This window comes from Macaca fascicularis, chromosome 4 (assembly GCF_037993035.2).
Source record: "Macaca fascicularis isolate 582-1 chromosome 4, T2T-MFA8v1.1".
Classification (NCBI taxonomy): Eukaryota; Metazoa; Chordata; class Mammalia; order Primates; family Cercopithecidae; genus Macaca; species Macaca fascicularis.
This window is the reverse complement of record NC_088378.1, coordinates 134,827,910-134,853,395: the sequence shown is the minus strand read 5'-3', so window position 1 is coordinate 134,853,395 and position 25,486 is coordinate 134,827,910. Positions and strand designations below refer to the sequence as shown.

Below are 25,486 nucleotides of genomic sequence, written 5' to 3'. Positions count from 1 at the left end.
ATCCCAGGACTTTGGGAGGCTGAGGTGGATGGATCATCTGAGGTCAGTATTTCAAGACCAGCCCAGCCAATATGGTGAAACCCCGTCTCTACTAAAAATACAAAATTAGCTGAGCATGGTGGTGCACAGCTGTAATCCCAGCTACCCAGGAGGCTGAGGCAGGAGAATCATTTGAACCTGGGAGGCAGAGGTTGCGGTGAGCCGAGATCATGCTATTGCACTCCAGCCTGGGCAAAAGGAATGAAACTTCACTCAAAAATAAATAAATAAATAAAGCTGTGTGAAACAGCATGTGCCCTAGGGGTGGCCCATGTGGCTGAGCTCTGCCATCTTCACTCCTGGAGTCTGGGCATGGGTCCTGCTCACCTCTCATAAATGAGGTCAGCCTCCTTGATTTTTACAGACCCTTCTGTTCTGATATTCTCACTCTACAACTCCAGCTGTCCTCAGCCTGACATCCATGAACTCCCTGTATTGACTCTTCCTCTATCTTGCAAGCCTCACACCCTGAACACCAGCCATGCTCCTCTGTCTGTGCTGGACGGCCTCCGTTGGCCCCTCTGGTTCCACTCCCGGCCTTTCCCCACACTGCTCTGTGCCCAGGAAGGCTGACCCAAGTTGACTGCCCCAGTGATCTGTTGGCCCTAGGTCTCCCAGTGAGGTTCCACCAATGGGAGGCACCAGCAGGAGATAGGAGGGCAGGAAGAGAATGAGGTTGCCTGAGTTGACTACGTCCCTCCACTGGGGCTCCTGGTCCTGTTTGGAAGTCCCTTGGGGTTCCAGAAACCAGGATTCCCCTTCCTCCCCAGGCCTGGAGTAGTAATGGCTCCCTCCTATTGCTACCCTTGAGACTCACCGTCTTTCATTGATTTCCTTGAACCCTATCCACCCCTTTATTACATCCCTCAACAGTGCAGGATGCTACTGGGCCCCTGGGTTTTTGCACATCACTGAAACCTGAAACCCAGCTCAACTCAGCTTCTCCACAGACTGAGGCCAGTCCTGCCCCATCTGTAGAATGAGGAGGTTGAGCCAGATGATCCTGAAAGTTCCTTCCAACCCATACCTCCTCTGCTCCACATCATGCACCCCAGGCAAATGGCTTGTATTTGGGCTCAAATTCCATTAAAAAAAATCCAAATGACCTCTCAAAATGCCTTAGTTGAACGTGGCCTTCCGGCTGCGACTTTCCCTCCCTGAATTCCCATTTTCTTCCATCCATACTTCCCTTCTCATCATTTCCTATTAGGATTGTTCATCCACATGCATCTCCCCTCCCAGGCTGCATATCTAGTTCCAATTCATACATTTGGTGATGCTCTGTTCTTTTGACCCATCTCCCTATCTTCCCCAGCCCCTGGTATATTGCCTGGCACTTCATAAATGCTTTCTGTTGCAAATATTAACTGAGATGGGAAGAGCAACTAGCAAGGCCCCAAACACTTTGGATGATGCTGTATAATGAATATTTACTAAGCACTGACCATGCACCAAGGCACTTTACTTCCATCATCTCGTTTCACCCTCACTATAGGCCTATAAGGTAGGAGTTACCCTCTGATGCCAGATGTGGAAACTGAGGTGCAGAGAGGTTAAGTAACTTGCTCTAGGTCCCACCTCCAGAAAGGGCTGGAGTCAGGAGCAAGCACAGGTGTATTGCACACCAAGGCCACCGGTCTTGCCTCTACTCCACCCTGCGGCGGGTGTAGTAACAAGATGTGACTTGAATAATTAGAAACCCTCAACCAAATGGAGACAACTCTCAATTACAGAATGTAATTAATGGCTCGCCAAAGAGTGCCCTTCTGAAGAGCCCTTCCAGACTTTCCTTCAAGAATCACGAAGACATTAACACATTCCTCGTTTCTATGAAGCGCAGCCAAAAGGCCTCAAAAGTAAGTAGTTCACTTAAGCAGGCTAAATATTTCCCTAGCAATCTGGTTTATGCTTTAATTGGCATAGACTCTTGGACAGGGTGGAATAGTAAACTTTAGCCCAGCCCCTGTGGAAATATTTCCCACATTTTTTTGTTTTTGTTTTTGTTTTTTCTGAGACAGGATCTCGCTCTGTCACCCAGGCTGGAGTGCAGTGGCGCGATCTTGTCTCACTGCAACCTCTGCCTCTTGGGTTCAAGCGATTCTCGTGTCTCAGTCTCCGGAGTAGCTGGGATTACAGGTGCAATGGCAATGTTTTTGCTTTGAGAAGAATCTTGCTCTGTCACCCAGGCTGGAGTGCAGTGGCGCGATCTCAGCTCACTGCAACCTCCGCCTCCCGGGTTCAAGCAATTCTCCTGCTTCAGCCTCCCAAGTAGCTGGAACTACAGGCATGGGCCACACCCAGCTAATTTTTGTATTTTTAGTAGAGATGGGCTTTCTCCATGTTGTCCAGGCTAGTCCTGAATTCCTGACCTCAAGTGATCCGCCCACCTCTGCCTCCCACAGTGCTAGCATTACAGGTGTGAGCCACTGAGCCCGGCCCCCACATGTTTTCTTTCTTTCTTTTTTGTATTTGTTTTACAGATGAACTTCCCACATGTTTCATGAATGAAATTCACCCCTTTCAACCTCTTGGTCCCACCAAGTCTGGGGACCGGGGGCAGAGGGAGACAGTTCCGGCCAGTCCACCAACGAAGAAGGGAAATTCATTAACAAAGCCTGGGTTACTGAAGTGTCACTCAGACTTGATTTAAGACTTTATTAAGCCTTTATTAAGTCTGGGAAGGCCTCCTCACCCTCAGGCTCTCGGCATCGGTCATTTTGTGCACTGTCCCCCTCCCTTCCCCTTTCCTTGGACCCTGGGGACGAGCCTGCATCCTTCTGTTCTTCACAGCTGCCTCCTACCCATCTCTTAGTGGAGACCCCAGGCAGAGTCTCTATCAGGAGCCCACCAGCCTCCCTCCCAGGAGTCAGTGGAGATGGGCATGGGGTGGGGCTGCCAAGGCCAATAGGGCCACACCTTTGGGTAAATCACCTCTTCCCCCCATTCTGGTGCCTCTTCTGATCACCTGGAGCAAGTGCAATCTCCAGCCAGCTCAGGCAGCCATGAAGGCCCCTGCAAGCCAGCTTCAGCTCTGCCGCCCAGCAAGCGCACCCCACCTCCCACCGTGGAAGAAAACAACATTCCTCCCTCGGCCCCTCACCTCCTGGACTTCAACCTTGTCCTTGCTCAGCCAGATCCTCTTCTCCAAGAGAAAGGAGGGAGGTTTTGTTGTTCAAACAGGAGCTAGAGGCTCCCATGACCCCGCATCCTCACCCAGTTCCCCTTCCTCTGTTTCCTCTTTTCACCTGAAAACATTCTCCCGCGAGAACTCAGTGAGGGAGGGAGGAGGCAGAGGTAGCAATGTGGCAACAGCCACCATGGCCTTGTCAGCCTCTGTAGGCCCAGCTCCCTTTCCTAATCCATTCTTTTTTTTTTTTTTTTTTTGAGATGGAGTCTCGCTCTGTCACCCAGGCTGGAGTGCAGTGGTTCAATCTTGGCTCACTGCAACCTCCGCCTCCCAGGTCCAAGCAATTCTCCTGCCTCAGCTTCCCAAAGAGCTGGGACTACAGGCATGCGCCACCACGCCTGGCTAATTCCTAATCCATTCATTTTTTAAACAACCATGTATTAAGCACCTACTGTGTGCTGGACTGTTCTAGGTGCTCCGAATGTAGTAGTGAATACTGCAGATGAAAATCTCTGCCCTCATGGAGCTGACACATGACAACATGATAAACAAGATAAATAAGCAGCCTGGCAGGGTGGCATATGTCTGTAATCCCAGCAGTTTGGGAGGCAAAGGCAGGAGGATTGCTTGAGTCCAGGAGTTCCAGACCAGCCTGGACACATGCTAAGACCTCATATCTACAAAAGAAAAAAAAAATTTTTTTTTTAATTAGCCAGGTATGGTGGCATGTGCCTGCAGTCCTAAATACCTGAAGCTGAGGCCGGAGGATCGTTTGAGCCCAGGAGTTTGAAGCTGCAGTGAGTCGTGATCACACCACTGCACTCCAGCCTAGGCGACAGAGGAAGACCCTGTCTCAAATAAAAACCAGTGAAGAGGAATAAGAAGTGTTGGAAGGTTGGAACGTCAGACAGGGTGGCCAGAGGAGGCCTCCACAGGGTGACATCTGAGTTAAAACCTTAGGGAAGCATGGAAGGGCCACTAAGCCATGCGGGAAAAGAGCACTCCAGGAAAAAGGAAGAGCAGGTGAAAAGGCCCTGAGGCGGGAGGGGCCGTGTGACTGGAGTGGAGTGGGGAGGGGCTCAGCGTCAGGAGATTAGGTCGGCAGGGAAAGGAAGTCACAACGTGTGGGGACTGGAGGCCATGAAGGCACAGTGGTTTTGCATGATGGGAGCCACAGGAAGGCTCTGAGCAGAAAAGAGACAGAATTTGACCTGGATTTTAATAGGATTCCTCTGGCCGCGGGGTGGGGAATAGAGTGAGGGTATCTAGGAGACCCCACTCACCTCACAAATGTCCCTGCCATTCTTGGGAGTGGGCCCTTTAAGTCAGCCCTCTCCCCCTACTCCCTGTTACAAGGGACAAAAGGCACATGGAGTGGGGGTGGGGAGGGAATTGGAAATGAGATGAGGCTGGAAAAGGGCGTCATCCTGGGTTGGGGTGGGTTTTGGAAGCCAGGGTGGGGTTTGGAGCTGGGACTTGATTCAATGCAGAAGGGAGTCAACAAAGTTTTCTGAGCAGGGAAGTCACCTCACTGAAGCCACGCTCACCGTAGTCAGAAACCGTGAGAAGGAAGGTTGCTGTGGATGAGGCCTGGTGCTAGAAGCTGCACTCATGCCTCCAGCCAGCAGACAAGGTCTTAATGGGCACGGACTCCTTTTGCATCTCCCTGAGACTGGGACTCCCTGAGGACATGGCTATGTCTCCCCTCAGACTGGGGCTTCCTGAGGGCAGGAACCATCCCCTCCATCTTCAGTCTCTTCATGCAACAACAGGGATGGGACTCCGTGGTTTGCATACCTTGCTAGCCTTCAGCAGGGCTTAGATGCTGCAGTTAGAAACACGTCAGGGAAATTGCTCCCAAATTAGAGTCAGACAGGCAGACAGACAGGAACAAGCTGGTGTTTCTGGTGTGGGAAGGGACTGCACCTACCTCCCGCCACTGCTTGTTCTCCATCCCTTGGGTATACATGACGCACACTGTAGGGAGAGGAGAAACAATAGATTAATACCTCAGGCCAAGAGGAAGGAGGGGTCCCAGATGAAAAGGATCCTGGATGGGCAGGCGCCTCAGCAGACCCAGCCTGGGTAGCACTGTTGGATCTGGGTAGGGGTAGAGGGTGTCTCCTGGGGTGGCTGAGATCTTGGTGAGTGAGTCTAGGAATCTGGCCCCTCAAGCCTGGACAGGGTTCTAGATACACCAATTCAGAGGGGTTGCATTGGAGAAGGGAGACTAGGTGTGCCTGGAAGGGGCAACCTTTAGGAGGAGGCTCAGGGCCATTGGCTTCTAGGCCACAGCAAGGGTCTGAAGTGTGAGGCAGGTAGACAGGTGGGCATGATGGAGGACAGGCAGAGGTGTGGTGGGGGAGAGCATCAGAAACCCGCATTGCTCCTTTACAGCCCAGGGCAGTTTCATGAGGCCTCTGATTATCATCAGTCCCACTTTACAGACGGGAAAACTGAGGCTCAGAGGTGGCCAAAGACCCATGCAGGTCACACACTTGGGTGGCACTGCTCAAGGCTTGAACCTGGAAACTCCAAAGTCAGTGCTCATCCCACCAGATCACCTGCCAGCCAATTGGAGCTCTTAGGCATACTGGTTTCTCTGGGACCCTGTGGCCCCAGACCTCCAGCTCCTCCCAGCCTGCTCTGTTGTGTTGAGGCTTCACAAGCGTGTGGGCTGGGAATGGTCAAATCTCCGCAGTAATCTTTCTCAGACACTATGGGCGAAACATTAAACAGGCTTGACACACTTTGAACGGCGCCTGGCACATGGTTAGCACTCAGTAAAGGCTCAAGCATTGCCACTGTAATTAGTCATAGTGTTGTCACTATTATTGTTACCGTTCTTACTGTCAGAGCAGGACTTACGTGGGTCGGACTTGGAAAACATGTCTTTGTCCAAGAGGTTCCTGAAAGAGGAGGAGAGAGGAGGGGTTAGCACAGCCAGCTGAGAGGAGGCGACCTCAGGGGATTCAGGCTGTTACTGAGACCTGGAGGCTGCCTCTGGCCTGCCTCAAGCAAAAGAGTTCCACAATCGTTTATTAGACTTCATTAAAAGCCAGGCACTGGGCAGGCCCTGGAGGTTCCTCAGCCCACCTGCCTAAGGTGTGCAGAGCTCCCTACCTCCCACCTCCATCATCACCACAAGCACTCCAGGTAGGTGCCCTGGCCCTGGTGCCCTGTGTCACACAGCCCCTCACCATCGGGCGATTTCCCAAACTGCCCAATGTCTTAGCCTTTTCTGGAAGCTCTCCTTTAATTACTTCTCTCCTTCTCAAAAAAATAAAATAAAGCAATCAGAACATATCCATCTAGTCTCCCATTTTCTCAAGGCTCTACTTACAGTCAGTTTATTCGATGGTCTCATCTGTGCTGATGGATTAATGAATTACACCTCCCAGGGGAAGGAGACTCATTTGGATAACGTCCTTCTGTGGTCAAGACCAGGGCTAAGGCTAATACATGGCCCTGATAATCAGACTGGACGACACAGCAGCAAGATGATGGACACAACATTTGGGGACAGAACTGTCTTTCAACAGGTGCTAAGCTCCCATTGTCCTGCCTCCATGCAATAAAGGCTCCCACTTACTGAGCCCCAGTGACGGGTCAGGCAGTGCGCTGTTTTACAAACATGAGCTCCCCGATTCTCATGCTGCCCTTCAAGGTTGGTCCTGGGCAGGCATTGTCCCATCTTAAAGATGTGGAAGTGGAGGGGAAGCGCCTATATCCTGCACATCTGGTATCCCTCGTTTCACAGTGACCTGTTGCTGTCAGGAAGCAACACATCCCAGTGGAAACGCAGTCTTTGGCCGGGAAGTCATTCAACCTCTCTCAGCCTGTTTCTTCATCAGTGCAACAAGACGGTAGTATCAGTCTTGAAGGCTGTTGATGCCCTGCCTGGATCCCCTTAGCCCTCACAGTTCCTGTACACACCCATGGTTTCCTCTTGTGTCTATTTCTCTCCTGAGGGCTTTCTCGGGCAGGCTGTCCGAAAGAGCTGGAAAGTTTATGCTCCCAAAGGGCAGCACTCAACCAACAGGAAGGTGCTAGAGGACGAACTGCTCAGCTTCTTCACTCACCCCGGAGACAGCTCTGCCCTACAGTCTCTCTGAAGTCCCAGAAGGACTGAGCCCCAGGGGCCGCCAGGAGACCTACCCATGAATGTGTCCCATGCTGACCAGGTCTCCCCTTCCCTGCTCCCCTGGTGAGCTGCCAGGCAAGCCCTTCCTGCCTGTGTGGCCGCTCCTGCCAACACTGCCCTCAAGTCTTGGTTCTTTTCCCAACCATGTCAGCCTTGTCCTGCCTCCCTTCCAGAGGTCCCAAGGGATCTTGTCACCTTCCTTCTCCACTCCCAAACCCCTCACAGGTGCCTCTGCCACTTGAACTGCTTTTCCAGAGAAAAGAAACAGTCAACACTGGTCTGTGTTGCTTCGTGAAAGCCAACTTCAAATATCAGAGCTAGGCCGGGCACGGTGGCTCACGCCTGTAATCCCAGCACTTTGGGAGGCTGAGGCAGGTGGATCACTTGAGGTTAGGAGTTCGAGACCAGCCTGGCCAACATGATGAAACCCATCTCTACTAAAAATACAAAATTAGCCCGGCATGGTGGTGTGCACCTGTAATCCCAGCTACTCAGGAGCCTGAGGCAGGAGGATCACTTGAACCGGGGAGATGGAGGTTGCAGTGAGCTGAGACCACACCACTGCACTCTAGCCTTTCTCAAAACAGCAGCAGCAGCAGCAGCAACAACAAAACAAAACAAACAAATGTCAGAGCTAGATGAGGCCCTGAGGAGGATCTGTTCCTCTTTCTCCTCCATGATGGGGACACGAAAGACCAGGGAGAGGCAAAGGGCAGCCATGGCCCACGGCAAGCAGTGGTAGAGACAGAAAGGTCTAGAAGGAGGCCTTACCCTGAGTCACTGTCACCAAAGCCCTCAGCAGTGACAGTCTGTTGGGCAACTTGACCCCGTAATCAACCCTACCACTCATGCCCCGCACCCTAAGGTGGGAGCCAAAGATCAACCAACAGACAGACAGACGCAGCAGTAACCTGAGGCCTACACATGGCATCCTCTGGTGCCTGGGGAAGCCCCAGATCGCATTCATGAATTCCCCCAGCTCCAGTCCCTGAGCAGATTTCCACAGATGCCCCCAAGAGAGGAATTCCCAAACAGCTTCAGGAAACCAGTCCCTGGAGAACTCTCACCCCTCCCCGACTCCAGTCTCTACATCCAGGGGCCACTCCCCCAAGGCAGCCGCCCCAAGCTAGGCCTCCCTGACCCCACAGGCAACCACCTCTCTCCTGGCCCCAACCAGCCCCTCCACCAGATCAGACCTGCTCCCAGTCAGCTGTCACTCTGGAAACCATCTGATAAACCTCCCAGCCCTCCACAGACAGCATCAGATGAACGACACACAAGGCAGCTCTGAGAAGTGGGCAGCAGGGGCTGCTACTTCACTCACCCTGGAGACAGCTCTACTCTACAGTCTGTCCGAAGTCACCACAGTCTCTCTGAAGACACCACTTCTACATACAATCATTCACACCGAGGCGGGCTGACATCCCTGGGCCTACATTCTCATCCTGAAGTGTGCTAAATTTGGGGATAGGGGTGTCTATCCTGATTTAAACAAAGGACAAATGCCTTGAGACCAAACATGACTCTGCAGTAGTGGAACCTGAGGCACAGTGAGGAGCTGAAAGTGATAAGGAGGAGGGGGACTTCTCTACTAAAGCAAGCGCTTTAGGTTTATCTTTGAATTCTATAATGAAATTCAGCAATGACATAAAATCCTCGAATGTTCAAGCTGGAGAGGACCTCAAAGGTCACCTTTCCCAACTCCTTTACAAATCAGGACTGTGAGACTCCGAGGGGCAACACTTGACTCCTCCAAGGTCTGGGTCTCCTCCAAGTGTGGCTCTAGAACTCGGGTCTGGTCGTATCCAGGCTAGGGAGAGAGTGAGACCCTGGACGTCAGCCTAGATACGTGTGTGTTTGTGTGTGTGTGTGTGCGTGCACGTGTGTGTGCGCGCGTGTGTGTGCGTGCGCGTGTGTATGTGCGTGTGTGTGTGCGTGCGCGTGTGTGTGCGTGTGCGCGTGTGTGTGCGTGCGCGTGTGTGTTATGTTATGGGGGGTGGGAAGGGGAGGTCTTATCAGACAAGTAGATGGGGCTTTTCCTGGTCCTGCCCACTTCCCAGGTGGGCTAGAGGCACACAGCTAGACTAAGAAACAGTCTAACCACCTGGCTCCTTGCCCGGTGACCTCAAGACCCTCACTGAGTCCTGTGACGTGGGTCACCCTGGCAACCAGCACCCAAGGATAAAGCAAACCCTGTTTCCTCCACTCTCCTGAAATTATTCTTGTCATCCTTCCAGACTATTCCTATCCTTCCTCAGTTTTGCCTTTCCTGGACACTGATGGACAGCTACTTCCTCTCTCTCCCCTGAGCGCTCTCTGGACTGTAGTGTGCAGCCCTGTGACTTGTGGGACCCCATTACATACTCTGTACACGCTCGGTTGCAAAATCATGGGTGTATCTGTCTCTCACACAGGCTGTGCATGCCTCCCACAGCAGGGTTCTCCACCCTACCACAGGCCAGCCTAGCACCTGAGTCAGAGTAGTGGCCTGGCAAGCTGGATGGATGAAGGACGACCAAAAAGAATAGCCAGATGGGTGGCCACCTGGGTGGCCCACCTGGGTGGCACATGGTCAAGCTCAGGGACAGCCCCTTGCACTTCTTCTCAGCGGTGGCATGTAGTAGTTAAGTGCATGGGCTCTGCAGTTAGACAAGCTGGGTTTGCTCACCTTGTGCCTCAGTTTCCCTATCTGTAAAGCGGGGTGGGGGAAGTAAAAATAGTTCAGGGCTGCTGTGGAGATTCGATATGTGGAGCACCTGGGGCCTCATCAGCCTTGTCAGAGAGGTCAGCCGTCCTCGGCCCAGTGCTGAGCGGAGCCGTCACTCTCCCAGTGGATGCTCAGGCACACTTGGTAACAAGCACAGCACAAGCAACCTCCACCCTCGCAGGTCCAAGGAAGAAGCCCGCCTCAACACACTTCCAGGGCTCCCTTCTGAGTCCCTTCCCCAACTCAGCCCCTCTTCAGCCTCCCTTCCATTCCCCACTCTCAGCCTCGAGGGCCTTCTGCCTCTCACCTAGGTCCCTGCACCCTACACTCTCTCTAATCCCACACCTCGTCCACACGTGCCTCCATCCATCCCTCTCCCTAACTGCCTGTCCAGACAGAAGCCTCAGGGCCTGCCAAACCTCCTCTCTTGGCTTTGGACAGGTGGCTTCTCCCCATGAACAATGGGCCTCGCACTTCTGGGGCTCACCCCTGCCCTCGGGTATAAAATGGCAGTTCTTTGGCTCTGTTCCCAGAGTCTGGTTGTGTAGGTCTGAAGCAGGGCTCCAGAAGCTATGTTTACACAAGTGCCCCCCAGATATCCCACTATTATGTCTCTGATGGCAGCCGTCCAAATACCACATGTTGAGACACCATCTCTTAGGGCCTCAGTTTCCCCCGCTGCAAAGTCACAGACAACACCACACACATGTGCAGCGAAGGTTCTTCAAGGTAAAGCACCTTCCCCTACTGATCCTCACCCTGATCCACTGAGGACTTCCAGGCCCAGGGGCAGCGAGTCACTTGCCCACAGGCACACAGCCAAAAGCCTGGGGGAGGAAACCGGGTCTTCCGCCCTGAGGAAAGGCCCAAGACACCAGGGCACAGACAAGAACAGACCACAAGTACTTTTTCTCCACTTTCTGTCTTTGGAGAGCACAAAGAGAAATTTTTTTTAACAGGAAAAACGTATTATTTTTTTTAAGAGCATACAACCCTTCCGCTGTCTGCACAGCAGCCTGGAGCCTGGCTTCTTTTGTCCCTTAAATCAAGGCCAAGGAAGCAGAGCCAAGAGCCCCTTTCCTCCCCTCTTACCCTTGAGGAACCATTTCCAATTCACTGGCAGTGAGAAAACGGTCATTCACTGGACTGTGAGGTCAGAAGTCTCTAAGGCCCCAGCAAGGACAGAAAGCACTGGAAGGGCAAAATGAGAGCCCCTGGTAGGTGCTAAAAGGGGGGCCACAGGGTAACACCTCCCATCTGGGGGGGCTTAATAAAGAAGCTGGGCACATATAGTCTTAGCTACTCGGGAGGCCAAGGAGGGAGGATCACTTGAGCTCAGGAGTTCGAGACTAGCCTGGGCAACACAGTGAGATCTCATCTCTAAAACAACAACAAACCAAAAAAAAAATAGAAAGGTATCAGTAGGGGCTGGGGTGTACCCGTCTGAGAGGGAGATACAACCCTGCCCTCAGGGAGCCCAGTCTGACCGGGAGACATAGCCTCTGCCTCAGGGACTCCTCAGCCAGAGAGGAGACACGTGTGCTCTTGAGCTGAGATGCTGGGTGAACTGACCATCCCTGGTTGTCTCTAAACAAAGCCCATTAGTGCTGCATCAATGCACTGAGCAAAGGCTTTGGCTGCAGCATAGACAGAAACATTTTCCTGCAGCAAGACCCCTAATGGAGGTCATGGGTCCCCAATAAGCAAAGTATGGCATATTGGTATATATGGATACCATACATATGGAGAGCTTTCATTAGATACCCAAAGACATTCATGAGTCTAAAAAGGTCAAGAAAAGATGGTTTATCTTCCTCCCAACAACTCACCCTAAGCATCCCTCCAACCCTGGGTGAAAAGTGGGGGCATTGAGAGCATAGACTTCAAGCTTCCTCTCTGGATCCAACACCCAACTCTGTCCCTTACTTGCTGTATGGCCTCTGGCATGTCACTTAGCTTCTCTGCGCATCAGTATTCCCATGTGTAAAGAAGGGGTAATAACAGTCCCACCCTCCCAGGAGTTTTCTGAGATTAAACTCACATAGTAAGTTGCAATGCAGTGCCTGGCGTACAATAAGTGCTCAATAAAGGCCTGTGGAGAATGAAGATGGCACCTAAGAATGCTCCACATTCTCCCCTCTCTGCTCCCTAAAGCCTGGCTTTAGCAGGACCCAAGCCCTACTACCCTTGCCCACCACTGCCCACTGGTTGTACAGCCTTCCTTGAGGAGAGAGTGGGGACAGGAGAGCCAAGGTCAGGTAGAAACAGGAATCCTGGCTGGGCCTGGTGGCTCACGCCTGTAATCCCAACACTTTGGGAGGCTGAGGCAGGAGGATCGCTTGAGGCCAGGAGTTTGAGACCAGCGTGGGCAATATAGGGGAGACCCTGTCTCTACAAAAAATAAACAAAATTAGCCGGGTGTGGTGGTGTGCATCTGTAGTCCCAGCTACTCAAGAGGGTGGGGTGGGAGGATCTCTTGAGCCCAGGAGGTCGAGGCTGCAGTGAGCCGTGATCACACTGCTGCACTCCAGCCTGGGTGACAGAGTGAGACCCTGTCTCAAAAATAAATAAATACATAAATAAAAGAAACAGAAGGCTGGGCACGGTGGCTCACACTTGTAATCCCAGCACTTTGGGAGGCCGAGGCAGGTGGATCACCTGAGGTCAGGAGTTCGAGACCAGCCTGACCAATATGGTGAAACCCAGTCTCTCCTAAAAATACAAAAATTAGCCAGGCATGGTGGTGGACACCTGTAGTCCCAGCTATTTGGGAGGCTGAGGCAGGAGAATCACTTGAACCCGGGAAGCAGAGGTTGTAGTGAGCCAAGACCACACCACTGCATTCCAGCCTGGACGACAGAGTGAGGCTCCGTCTCAAAAAAAAAAAAAAAAAAAAAAGTTGAGAAAGTTGAGTGTAGGAATTGCGAAAACAAAAAAACAAAACAACAACAACAACAAAAACAGGAATCCTGATGGTCCCACAGAGGCCCCTGAGGTACCGACCAGCATCACCCCATTTCTGGATAGAGCAATTCACCATAAACATCTGGCAAATGGGGTGGGAGACAGATGACACCCATCAGGTATATAATCTGTGCCAATTCCTTTGTTATGTACCTAGCCTATGACATTCTATTTACATTCCATATCAATACCAGAAAGTAGACTTTGCTCCCATTCTATAGGCAAGGCCACTGAGGCTGAGTGATGTGCCTGGTGTCACCGGCTTGTCAAAAGGCATGCAGAAATTTGAACTCTGAACTCTGAAACTCAAGCTCATTTAAAGGTGCCCTGGGGAGTGCTTGCACTACCAAAGCCAAGGTCTCCCAAAGCACCATCTGGGCCAGCAATGCTCCCTCTTATCCTCACTATCCTGCTTCCCATCCTCAGCCTCTCAGAGCTGCTCCCAAACAAATGACTGAGGAGGAGAATTGGAGGGTTTCCCATCTCCTCCCGCCCGGCTCCCAGACCTAAAAGGCAGAAGTAATCCGAGGAAAGCAGGGCGGGAGCTGGGAGGAGAGAGGCCTTGGCACGTAGCCCCTGGCATTTACCCATCTCCCCTTTCAGATCCCGTTCTCACCCGCGTGCTCTGTTTCCCTGCCAAGCAACCTCACCAAGGTCTAAAAAGCAATTTTCACATGGCTTAAAGAGCTCTCCTTCCTGGGGCAATTTGCTTTTTTATTGTTATTAATTATTGTAATAATTGTCCCTCTCACACTACATGGCCAAGGGAAGGGAGCAGGAGCTCTGGCCTCAGATGCATCTGAACTGGAGTCCCCACATGGCCACATGTGGCCCTGACAAACTACTTCATCTCAGTTTCCTCATCTGGGCATGGGGTCACATACCTGCCTGTGGAGTTGCTGTAAAGTCAACAGCTTCAAACAGAAACGTAGGAAACACACTCAATTCCTCTCTTTCCCTTATTCCCCCTCCTGTCCCATCATCAAGTCTTAAATATTTCTACTTCAAAATATACCCCAAATCTGTTCACTCCTCCCCATGCCACCATCAGTATCATCTCTCACTTGGAGGCCTCAGTAGTCTTCTGCCTAGCAATGCGCTTCCATGCCTGCCTCTCTCTACCCTTCACCAGCTCCTTCTCTTCATGATGACCAGAATTTTATTTATTTATTTATTTATTTATTTTGAGATGGAATCTCACTCTGTTGCCCAGGCTGGAGTGCAGTGGTGCAATCTCAGCTCACTGCAACCTCTGCCTCCTGGGTTCAAGCTATTCTCCTGCCTCAGCCTCCAGAGTTGCTGGGATTATAGGCATGTGTCACCACACCCGGCTAATTTTTGTATTTTTTGTAGAGATGGAGTTTCACCATGTTGGCCAGGCTGGTCTGGAACTCCTGACCTCAAGTGATCTGCCCACCCTGGCCTCCCAAAGTGCTGGGATTACAGGCTAGAGCCACCACACCTGGACTCTTTTTATTTTTTATTTTGAGACAGAGTCTTGCTCTGTCACCCAGGCTGGAGTGCAGTGGTGCAATCTCAGCTCACTGCAACCTCCGCCTCCCGGGTTCAAGCAATTCTCCTGCCTCAGCCTCTCGAGTAGCTGGGATTACAGGCACCCGCCACCACGCCTGGCTAATTTTTGTATTTTTAGTAGAAACGGGGTTTCACCATGTTGGCCAGGGAGAGGTGACAGAGCAAGACTCCATCTCAAAAAAAAAAAAAAAAAAGCTTCTCAATAGCAAATGAAGATCAATATCAATTATCAAATAAATGAATGTGTCAATAGTGTTCAGTTATTGGTACCTATTACCACAATTAAGCTGATTTAGCACATTGCAGTTTATATAGAATGTCATAGACTTAATCTCTTTAGTCTTGAGAACAATGAAGACAGAGGATGTGGACAGGACCAGTATTTTTCACCAGTTTACAAATGGAGAAACTGAGGTTGGAGAACTTAAACGGTCTGGCCAGGATCCCAGAGAAGATAAGCCAGGAGTGGCACTGACTTTCAGTGTCCTGGTCAGGATTCGCGCATACCCTAAGGTATAAAGCTGTCCTGTTGCTACTGTGAGGTGTCTGTGAGGCCAGCAGAAGAGACCTTAGGGAACCTTGCAATGTTTTGAAATCACACTAAGCCTTTTTATTCTTGGCTGGCAAACTGGCAGAAAGAGAAGCAGTCATGGGTCCAGCCAAGCGGTGCTTGGAGAGTCAGTCACCTAATACTGTCCACCGTCCATTGACTATAGGAAACCCTGAGGAGCAGGCCTCAGAGATGCAAATTCTAGGCTCTTAGAAAGCCTCCTTGCTTTCCAAATGGCCCCATAGATGCCATGGTTGCCCATCCAGCAAACATTGCCCACTCTCTTCCTGCTGACAGAATCTACAGTGTTTAGATCCGATGACGACTCCCTGAAATCCAGGAAGATGGCCCCTGTCCCTAGTCTAGGAGTACACATGAGACCCAGCTTTGGCCTCTGAAATAGAAAGGAAAGTTTACTGAGAGATTTTGGAAAGGATTGTACTTTCCCCGTAAAAAGAACTTTTCAGAGCAAGGACTCTGGCCTCGTGCCTAGCTTCCTGTCTTTGGATGCAGTTGTGATGCCTGAAGCAGACGCAGCCATTTTGTAACAATGAGGCCTACTGCTAAGATGATAGCAAAACAGAAAGACAACAGGGTCCTTGATGATAAAGTGAGCTGACAAAGTAGCCCTGATATAACCTACCTCCAGACTCACTGTGATCTGAGAAAAATAAATGCCTTTCAGGTTTAAGCCACCATTAGTCAGATTTTCTGTTACCTACATCTGAATCATTCCTACCCAAGCCTGATTCCTCTTTGCCCCAGAGCTTTCCAGCCTAATTCCCCAGCCTCCTCCCTACCCTTTCTTCCCAAGGGTAGAACATCTCCAGTGATCGCCTTGAGTCTGAACAGGGTGAACTGTGAGCTGGGAGAGGAGGGATGGTAAGCTACTATTGTGTGGTCTGGATGGCATTGAAGGCTGACTTCCATCCTGTGACTCTCTCTGGTTTGCCGCTCAGAACCAGAGGCATCTGTTAGCAAGGAAGCCTCTCCCATCCCTGGGGAGAGAGTGCCTACCTTTTGGTCACACCTACCACAGTTGGTACTCAGGCCTCCACCACCATCCTCCTGGAGAACCCAACCTCCAATCTCAAGAAGCCCTCAAGGCCTTGAAGTCTGAGGGAATAGGATTTGGATCCCTCTCTCTAAAATGTACTCACTGTGTAACCTTGGGCAGATCTCTTAACCTCTCTGAGCCTCAAATTCCTAATCAACAAAAAGAGAAAATACTACTATCTATCTATCCTAGTTTAAAAGACATAGCAATTGTGATTGGCAGAAATGTAAGATGGCCTCCAAGATTCCAGTCTCCTGGCACACATGTCTGTAAAATCTCCTCCCCTTGAGAGTGGGCGGGACCTGGGAGTATGATAGGTTAGTCACTCAGGTGATTGGGTTATGCTGTATAACAAAGGTGATCAGATATTCACTCTTGTGATTACAGTTACTTTACATAAGACTCTGTCATAGCAGTTTAGGGAGAGATTCTCCTGCTGGCCTTGAAGAAGTGAGCTGCCATACTGTGAGGGGGCCATGTGGCAAGGGCCTGGGGGCAGCCTCTAGGAGCCGAGAGTTACTCTGGTCCAATAACCAGAAAGAAAACAGAACTTTAATCTCTCTGCTGCAAGAAATTGAATTCTGACACCCACTAGTGAGCTTGGAAGAGGACTCAGAGCCTTGGATAAGAACACAGCCCTGCCAATGCCTTGATTCCAGCCTAGTGAGACCCTGAGCAGAAAAGCCACTTTATGTCATGCCTGGATTTCTGACCTACAGAAACTAGGAAATGAGAAATGGCTGTAGATCGAAGCCACTAGGTTTGTGGTAATTTGTCACGTAGCAATTGAGAACTAATATAATAAAATTTGAATTATGTAAAAGTATTATGTGAGGCCAGGTGCAGTGGCTCACACCTAATCCCAGCACTTGAGAGGCACAGGCTGGAGGACTGCTTCAGATCAGGAGTTTGAGATCAGCCAATCAGCCTGGGCAATTGAGTATGACCTCACATCTACAAAAAAATTAAAAAATAAAAATAAATTTTTAAATTAAAAATTAGCTAGGTGTGGTGGTGTGTGTGCCTGTAGTCCTGGCAACTCAGGAGGCTAAGGCAGGAGGATCGCTTGAGCCCAGGAGTTGGAGACTGCATTGAGCTATGACTCTACCACTACCACTGCATTCTAGCTTGGGCGACAGAGACTCTATCTCAAAAAAAAAAAAAAAAAAAAAAAAAGAAGGAAGGAAGGAAAGAAAAGAAAAGAAAAACAAGTGGTGCTATTTATTTGAATAGGTTAAAAGCAGATCAACTGGGTGTGGTGGCTCATGCCTGTAATCCCAGCACTTTGGAAGGCCGAGGCGGGCGGATTACCTGAGGTCAGCAGTTTGAGACCAACCTGACCAAAGTGGTGAAACCCTGTCTCCAGTAAAAATATAAAAATCAGCCGGGCATGATGGTGCATGCCTATAATCCCAGGTACTCAAGAGGCTGAGGCAGGAGAATTGCTTGAACCCGGTAGGCAGAGGTTGCAGTGAGCAGAGATTGGGCCACTGTACTCTAGCTGACAGAACACTGTACTCTGGGTGACAGAACAAGACTCCATCTCAAAAAAATAAATAAATAAATTAAATTAAATTAAATTAAAAAGTTGAGTGTAGAAATTGCATACGGTTCAGCCTAATACAATGTAAAGTGCCTAGCATGCAGTAGGCACTCAGCAAATGCCACTGTTATTATTCCCCTAGCTCCACTGACCTGAGTACCTTGGTGTATTCAGTGGCTAAGTGGACTTCTTTTCCTAGCACTGGCTTTGACAGCTGCCGCACTCCCCCAGGCTCCTCCCTCCCCCAAACCACCCTCTCCCTGCCTGTCAGAAGAAAGCGCTCAGAGCTATTCACACCCCTCCTGAGAGGCCCAGGGCACAGCTCCTGAGCCGGGCTGCCTCTCGGGCTCCAGGGCAGCAAAACGCCAACCCGAACAGAGAGCAGAAAACAATATCTCTGGGGCAGAACAACAGCTGCCCACCAGCCCCATACCAGCTGGTGGGGAGAGGGCAGCCAGCAGGGCTAAGCAATCGGCTGCTTCCAGCTTGCCCCGCCCCATCTTCCCTGGGTCTTGGGAACCCACGATGTGGAAATGTGCATCGCTTCTCCGGCAGGACCCTGCGCAAGTGCAAAGGTTTCTTGTTATGTAAAAAATGCAAATCATTCTTTCTAACCAACATGCTGGGCCAGATTCCTGCATGAAGACCTGAAAAATAGTGGGGCCTTTGGATAATGGAACGTCGGACAGGTAAGTTTTGATTGACACTGCAGGATGGCTTGCACAGTCAGGAAGGGTCTAGAACAGGCCATCAGAGGAAGGAAGAGCTCTTGGCTCAAGGGAGGAGGGTCTTTAAAGTCACATTTTTTACAATGTCTACTGGTATCTAGTTCCACAAACCATCTGCCCTACTCACTCCCAAAACAACCCTTAAGAATCTCTAAATTGGCAGGACACAGTGGCTCACGCCTGTAATCCTAGCACTTTGGGAGGCTGAGGCGGGTGGATAACCTGAGGTCAAGAGTTCGAGACCAGCCTGGCCAATGTGGTGAAACCTTGTCTCTACTAAAAATACAAAAGTTAGCCCTGTGTAGAGGCAGGCACCTGTAATTCCAGTTACTCAGGAGACTGAGGTAGGAGAATTGCTTGAACCCAGAAGGCAAGGTTGCAGTGAGCTGAGATCGCGCCTTTGCGCTCTAGCACTACAGCCTGGGCAACAGAGCAAAAACTCCATCTCAAAAAAAAAAAGAAAATCTCTAGATTGATCAGATTTCCAGGACACACAGAGACCCTGGGAGCCAGCTATAGAGGCAAATTTTTATTAACTTCCAGGTGTCAAATAAGCAACAACATCAATCGCTATTCATGGATTAATTCATTTAAGCCTCATAACTGATAAGGATCATTATGCTTCCTTTACAGATGAGGAAACTGAGGCATAGACAGCTTAAGTAGCTTACCCAAGGTCATAGGAAGACAGCTGGGATTTGAAACCAAGGAGACAGATTCCGGGGCTCACATTCATAACCATTGTGCCAAATAACCAAAGGCTTTCTAATCTTGGGGCCTGAGTTTACTATAGTCAGTAAAAATAATTGTTTGGGAGTATCGTATACTCTACCTGAATCAGGGGCCTGAAACTGTCCATCCCACAGTGTCATTTGCCTTCAGTGGAGACTTGGCCCCATGGTGGCCCTGTGCTCTGACTCAGATGTGCCCCTGTGCCAGGCAGCTTTGCTTAGCTAGCTGAGCCCTAGGATGGGCACAGCAGGTGCCAGATCCTCCCCTAGGCACAGAGCAGAAGGCTCCTGGGGCTGCAGGAAATGGTAGGCCCCTTCATGAGGAGGAAGGCAAGTGGAAACAAGTGTTCCTGGGAGCCAGAGGTGGGAACTCATAATCTTCCCTGAAACATTGGCCCCTCTACCCCAGCTGCCTATCCTGAAACCCTCTGGAGTTCTCACCCTGCCAGCCCCTCTGCCTGCCCTACTGTTCTGTGCCCACCAGCAGGTGTCACTTAGATGCTCAAGGCAGAGCATCCCAGAGCAGCCTCTCCTGGGGCCCCGACAGCACTGACCACAGAGTGCAGGGGGGAGGTACTTGACTCTTTAACTGGTGACCGTGGAGTGAACAATATGCTGGAGAAAGCCACTCTCTGCATCTCTTCCTCCTCCCTGTTCTCCTCTCCTCCTCCTTTTCCTCCTCCACCTCTCTCTCTGTTCTGGAACCTGAATAGTTGGGCCAGGCTGAGGCAAAGAGATGCATCTACAATTTCAAGGCCACCCAGACTGTTTTCTCACCTCCCCTCTGTTCTAAGTGACTGTTCCCTCCTCATCCCTCCCCACCAAAACCCACTTCCCCCCACCTCTGGTTTTCTGGAGAACATGAGTAGGGCCCAGGTCAGGGTCTTCCTCAGCTCATGGATCATGTCCCCCGAAAGGGAACTGACCCAGGGTCAGCCCCAGAACCACATCCCCCAGGAAGGCCTCTTATGCAAGAGGTTTGAGTCCTTTGGACATCTTTACTTTCAGAAAGCAGACAGGAGGGGCCAGGTGCTACCGCCTTCTGGTGATCATTGTAGCTACTTATTGAGCACCTACTGTGTGCCAAGCAAGTGCAAAGTAGCTTGCTAGGTACTTCATGCTCCTCCACTCCTGCAAGTTAATTCCTCCAACAGTATTTGGCACAGTGCCAGGCACTGCTCTAAACACACAAGCTACCTTGGTGAACAAGGCTTCTCCATGAGTACATGCTGCTTATTGTTTGTACCTGACAAGTGGGGGAAACTGAGGCTTAAAGTTTGCCCCAAGTGGTGAAGCAGAGATTCTGTTTCAAGGTGTCTGACTCCAAAGCCACAATATCTGCCCTCCATCTCCTTTCCTCTCCACTGGAGTAGAGGGTGCATGGGTCTGTCTCAGGGTGGGAATCCCTGCCCTCAAATGCTTACACAGTTGCTTTGAGAGGGGAGGGATGACGTCTGCACACCTGAGATGTCTCAAGAGGTTTCATCCTCAGTATGTGAGTGACCCTGTGGCCCAGGCTGAGTACCTAGGGCCCAGGGGACCCAGAAGACAGTGATTTGAGCTGTGTGCCTCATGGTTGAGAGGATGCCTGGAAGTGGGGAGCATGAGGCCAGGCTTTTCGGGGGAAGGGGATCATGAACTTGCAGAGATAAAGGAAGAGTGAAATCTGGATGGGGAATGGGCTGTTCAGAGGCTTGGAGGTGGGAAGGATCCCAAGACAACTGAAGAGGACAGGCATGATTGAAGGCTGGGAGGGAGCCCCAGGCGCAGGGATATGCGTGCAGGATAAGGGAGGGGAGGCCGTGCTACTTTTGACGGCTGAGGAGGTGAGACTGGAGCTAATGGGCCATCAGGAATCGCCCAGCAGAGTAATGACAAGATGCAAATGGTGTTGGGAGATGATCCTGAGGACATGGTGTATGGGACCTGGGAGCTATTACAGGAGCCCCCAGAGGGCCTGGCTTAGGACGGCAGCTACGTTCAACCAGATCAGCCTTCACTCTCACTTACCTCCAAGTCTTCAAGAGAAAGTCACCCTGAGTCCTTCCCTCTTTCATGCCCCTGCCCAGCCTCTCTGGCTCTACCTACACCTCATCAATGCCACAACTTTGTAATACAGGCTTGGGGGCAACAAGGTTACCTCTCATGAAGGGTCTGACCAGGGAGCAGTCTGGAAGAGGATGAGATGGGTGATTTGGAACAAGGGCACAGCCAGGGCTCCAGAAAGGCTGCCAGTTATTTGGGGCAGGGGGCATGGCATCTGTGGGGGAAACTCAAAGTGGGTGATGCTTGCGTTGTAGCACATGATCCTAGGCCAACCACAGAGAGTGAACTAGGGAAAAATCCCCCTTTGCCACCCATACCCTCTTACTGCCTGGGGCAGCCTTCCCCCGAGCTAGGAGAACCTGGGGCAGACCCAGTTCTTAGACAAAGAAGTTACCCCCAAACCCTGTGTGACATGAGTGAGAATTTGGGCGTGGTAGCCCACAAAAATATTCCCCCTCCTCCTCTGTTGGACTCTACAATTTCACAATCAGTGTTCTATTCCTTTGGCTTAACATTTTTGACCCAAGTTATTTTTTTAATGATGCCACTTTAAGTTGTTATCATGTATCCACACCTCAGTATGAACGAGTCAATCTGATCTTTTTCCAGGAGTCAATTTCATTGTTGAGGGAGATGAAGGAAGGCTTTAAAATCCTAGAGTCTAGGACAGTGGGGTGGGGGAGAGTGGTGAGGGGAGATCGGGATGCTGGGGCAAAGGGGCAAAGAGAGAAGAGAGGAGGGCATAGAAGGGAGAGGCTGGAGAAGCCTGGGAGGAATGAGAGTATATCACTCACTTCGTGATTTGAGGATGAGGTGATCAGAGATAGCCTGAGCAGAGACCATAGTACAGCCTTTTACCAACTGCCTCTCCCCACTTGGGTGCCTGGACCCCCTGTTCCTGTATCTTGATAGCTCCTCGAAGCAACAGCCTGGAGCGCAAACTTTCTGGGATATGACCCCAGCCTGGCTTCCTATTCTGCGGTCGCCACCCGCAGCTGGACAGGGGCTCTTGGCAGATCGGCAGGGGGGCAGTCCTGGAGACCAGGACACTCTGGCAAGGGGGCGCGCGGAGGTTTAGGATCGAAGCGGCAGGGGCCTCGGGGCTCTGCGACCAGAGCCGGGGGCAAGGGGACCCGGCCAGCGGGAGGCTCACCTGCAGGACACGGTGATCTCCACCTTGGTGGCCGGGATGCTGCCCGCCAAGGAGTCGAACTCGCTCAGCGACGCCATGTCCTCAGGCTGCTCCATCGCCCACCGCACCCCCCAACCCAAATTAGTCAATCCCTGCGCGATTCACGCCTCCTCCGGAGCGACTGGAGCCCTGGGCTCTCCCCCAACTCCAGAGCCAGGGCTGGGCGGCAAGGGGAGGAGAGAGGAGCGCGAAGAGGGGGCGTGGGAAGTGAGAGAGGGAAGAGGGCGGAGGGAGCGGGGGCCGCGGATCGAGGTGGGGGCTCGGGTGACGCTGCGAGAAGGCTAGGTGCCCAGCGGGGAAGGGCAAGGAGCCCAGGGAGCGGGGCCACAGCGGGGAAGGCAGAGAGGGGCGCGGGCAGAGGGGCGCGGGGAGAGGGCACCGGGAGGGACGCGCGGAGTCGTGGAGAGGGGCACCAGGAGAGGGACGCGCGTCTGTGGGCAGCGGTAGAGGGGATGCAGGAGACAGGGAGAGGGGCGTCAGGGGCGGGAGGCGCCGGATGGGGCGCTGGCAGCGGGGGTGGCGGGGCGCCGGCAGCGCGGAGCCCGGGGCGCCCGGGCTGCGCCGCCTCTCCCTGGGTCTCGGCGCCGGCGGCGACGGGGCTGGGACGCGGCTGCGAGCGCCACCTCCTCGGCTCGGGCTTCGGCTCCTGGGCGCCCGGGCTGCGGGAAAATCAAATCTGCCCGAAGCCGCAGCCTCCCGCCACCCGGGAGCGCCAGAGGGGGCGCCCGCAGGGGCCGGGGCGGGGCCGCGGGCGGGGTCTGCGCGCAGGGTGAGTGTGAGCGTGTGTGTGTGCGCGCGTGTGTGTGTGTGTGTGTGCGCGCGTGGCGGGCCGGGGGACGCGGTCCAGATGCTGGGGACGTGGTGACAGCAAGAAGTGGTCCTGGTCGCGCGCGCCTTCGTGTGCTCCCGCCCCCACTCACCACCCCTATCTCCCATCAGGGGACTCCATCCTGGGGGAGGGAGAGGTCTCTTTTTTTTGAGAAAGGTCTATGCAAGGCGGAGAGGGGGCATAAGTGGGAGGGAGGTGTGCAAAAAAGATCCCTTCCCAGGGGCTTGGGGAGGAGGGTCTCTGCTAAGTGTGCGCCCTACTCGGGGGCAGGTCTCAGTCCAGAAACAGACCCTACATCTCCTTCTGGGGAGGTGTGTGGGGGCGACCCCGGTGCCAGGAGGGACTACCTCGGTTTCCCAGTGGCCCAGGTGGGGTCGGTGCATGGGCGCCTCCCCCATCCGTGGTTCCCGCCAGCCGCGGCCTCGCCAAGTCGGCTGCCGAAACCACGCGCCAGCGCCCTTCCACTCCCCCGCCCGTCGTGACCACACGACTGAGCCAGCCTCCAGGTCTAGAAGCTCCTGCCACCCAGTCTGGTGGCAACCAGACTGGGAGATCGGCCCGAGCTCCCTGGGCTTCTATGCAACCAGCACCGAGTAGGCGCGTGCTGTGTGCTTGGGGAGCGAGGGGAGAGTTGGGACACCTCTCCTGCAGTCCTCTTCCCAGCCAAGCCCCTCGCGATCCCCCTCCCTAGCCCAGCCTTGCCCTCCCGGGCCTGAGGTTGCAGCGCAGAGGCGTCTCCCTGAGTAAGGCTGCACACCTAGACTTGACTCTAGCCCATCCTCAGCCTCAGCTTAAGCTTTGCAGAGCTGGAGCGTCCACTTCCTCATCCACCTCCTGGCACATCGAAGCCGATGTGCCTCGGGCTGGCGCGGAGGCCAAAAACCTGGTGCTGGGCTGGGCAGAGCTGCGCCCTCTGGGCCTTGTCTGTGGCAGCGGGACTATAAGGGGCTCCTCCGGATTCTGTTTGAACTCAATTCCCAGAACATCATATACTGTCAGTCAAAGATAAATACAAGAACACATTCCTCTGCCTAGGACAATTTACCCATGGCTCAGAATCAGCTGGACTGGGTTCTGCCTCCTGGAACAGGCAGCAAGGGGCAGAGGCTGTAATTCCTCTGACAGCCTGGCACGGCTGGGTCAGGAGGCCCCACTCCACGGATAATAATTCTGTCTTCCCTTCCTGAGGATGCAAAACTGAACTCGGAATCTCTATGTTCCCCATCCCCCACATACCTGGCATAAACAATGATCAAAGCATACTTGTGGAATATTTTCTCCATTCATTCCAGGAGTATTTACTGAGCATCTGCTGTGTGCCTGGCCCAGTGATAGGGCCTTTGGGAAACCTTGTTCATAACAATAATTAGCATCGTTTAATTTTCAAAGATCTGGGCCAGACACCATGCTTAATTTTTTTTTGAGATATTAGTCACATACCATAAAATTACCATTTTAAACTGTAAATATCAGTGGTTTATAGCATATTCACAGGGACCGCGCATGATTTTAAATTCTCAAAATAATTTTATAAGTGAGATATTACTACTTTTAATGGGAAAAGCTGCAGTTACTTCCACCAACCTAATATTGTCTACATTTAATAAGTAAGGAAGCCAGTGCCCAGAGAGGCTAAGTAACTTACTCATCATCACCCAGCTGGGGATTGGCATAGTGAGAATGTGAAACAAGGCAGTTGAGACCAAAGCCTGACTCTGAGCAAGAGGTTTCACTCTCTCTTAGGATAGAGCCAGACAATGGAAAGTCATCCATGAAATGAGGCCATTGCAGGTTGTTGAGCAAATGAGTAGTAAGATGGAAGTTCTATCCAGTAACCTTGCAAAGTGACAGCATTTGGAGTAGCAGCCCCAGGGTCTCTTTCTAGAAAAATGTAGACACTTGTCTGTGTCACTCCATTCCCTTTAAGTCATTGCACTTTCACTGGTGGCTATTTGGCCAAAAAAAAAAAAAAAGAAAAAAGAAAGAAAGAAAAATATGTAAGTATATGACACATGCTGTGTGCTAGGTGCAGTCCTAGGCTCAGATAATAAAAAGGCAAAAAGGACACAGTATCTATCCCCAAAGAGTTCCCAGGCTACTAGGGACCCCAGGACATGAAGAGGGAGAAACTGCAATGCAGCATGAGGAATGCTGTTGAGCTAGGTAGAAAGGGCTCTGGGAGGCCCAGCACAGTGGCTCACGCCTGTAATCCCAGTACTTTGGGAGGCTGAGGTGAATGGATCACTCGAGGTGAGGAGTTTGAGACCAGCCTGGCCAACATGGTGAAACCCCGTCT

The 25,486-nt window shown here is 51.9% G+C and overlaps 1 protein-coding gene across 9 annotated transcripts in view; it reads right to left on the bottom strand.

Annotated features, from left to right (window-relative positions):
• CPNE5 (copine 5) overlaps positions 1–23,039 on the bottom strand; it is a 96,574-nt gene extending 73,535 nt beyond the window's left edge. For all 9 annotated transcript variants that reach the window (XR_012433839.1, XR_012433840.1, XM_005553155.4 and 6 more), the window contains exons 1-3: positions 22,323–23,039; positions 6,035–6,075; positions 5,097–5,143 (exon numbers count right to left, since the gene is read on the bottom strand). Coding sequence is in view for 6 of the 9 variants with exons in the window: in XM_005553155.4 (XP_005553212.1) it covers positions 5,097–5,143; positions 6,035–6,075; positions 22,323–22,417 (183 nt within the window). In the remaining 3 variants the exon portion in view is untranslated. The remainder of the gene's footprint in view (positions 1–5,096; positions 5,144–6,034; positions 6,076–22,322) is intronic.
• Positions 23,040–25,486: the final 2,447 nt, after the last annotated feature.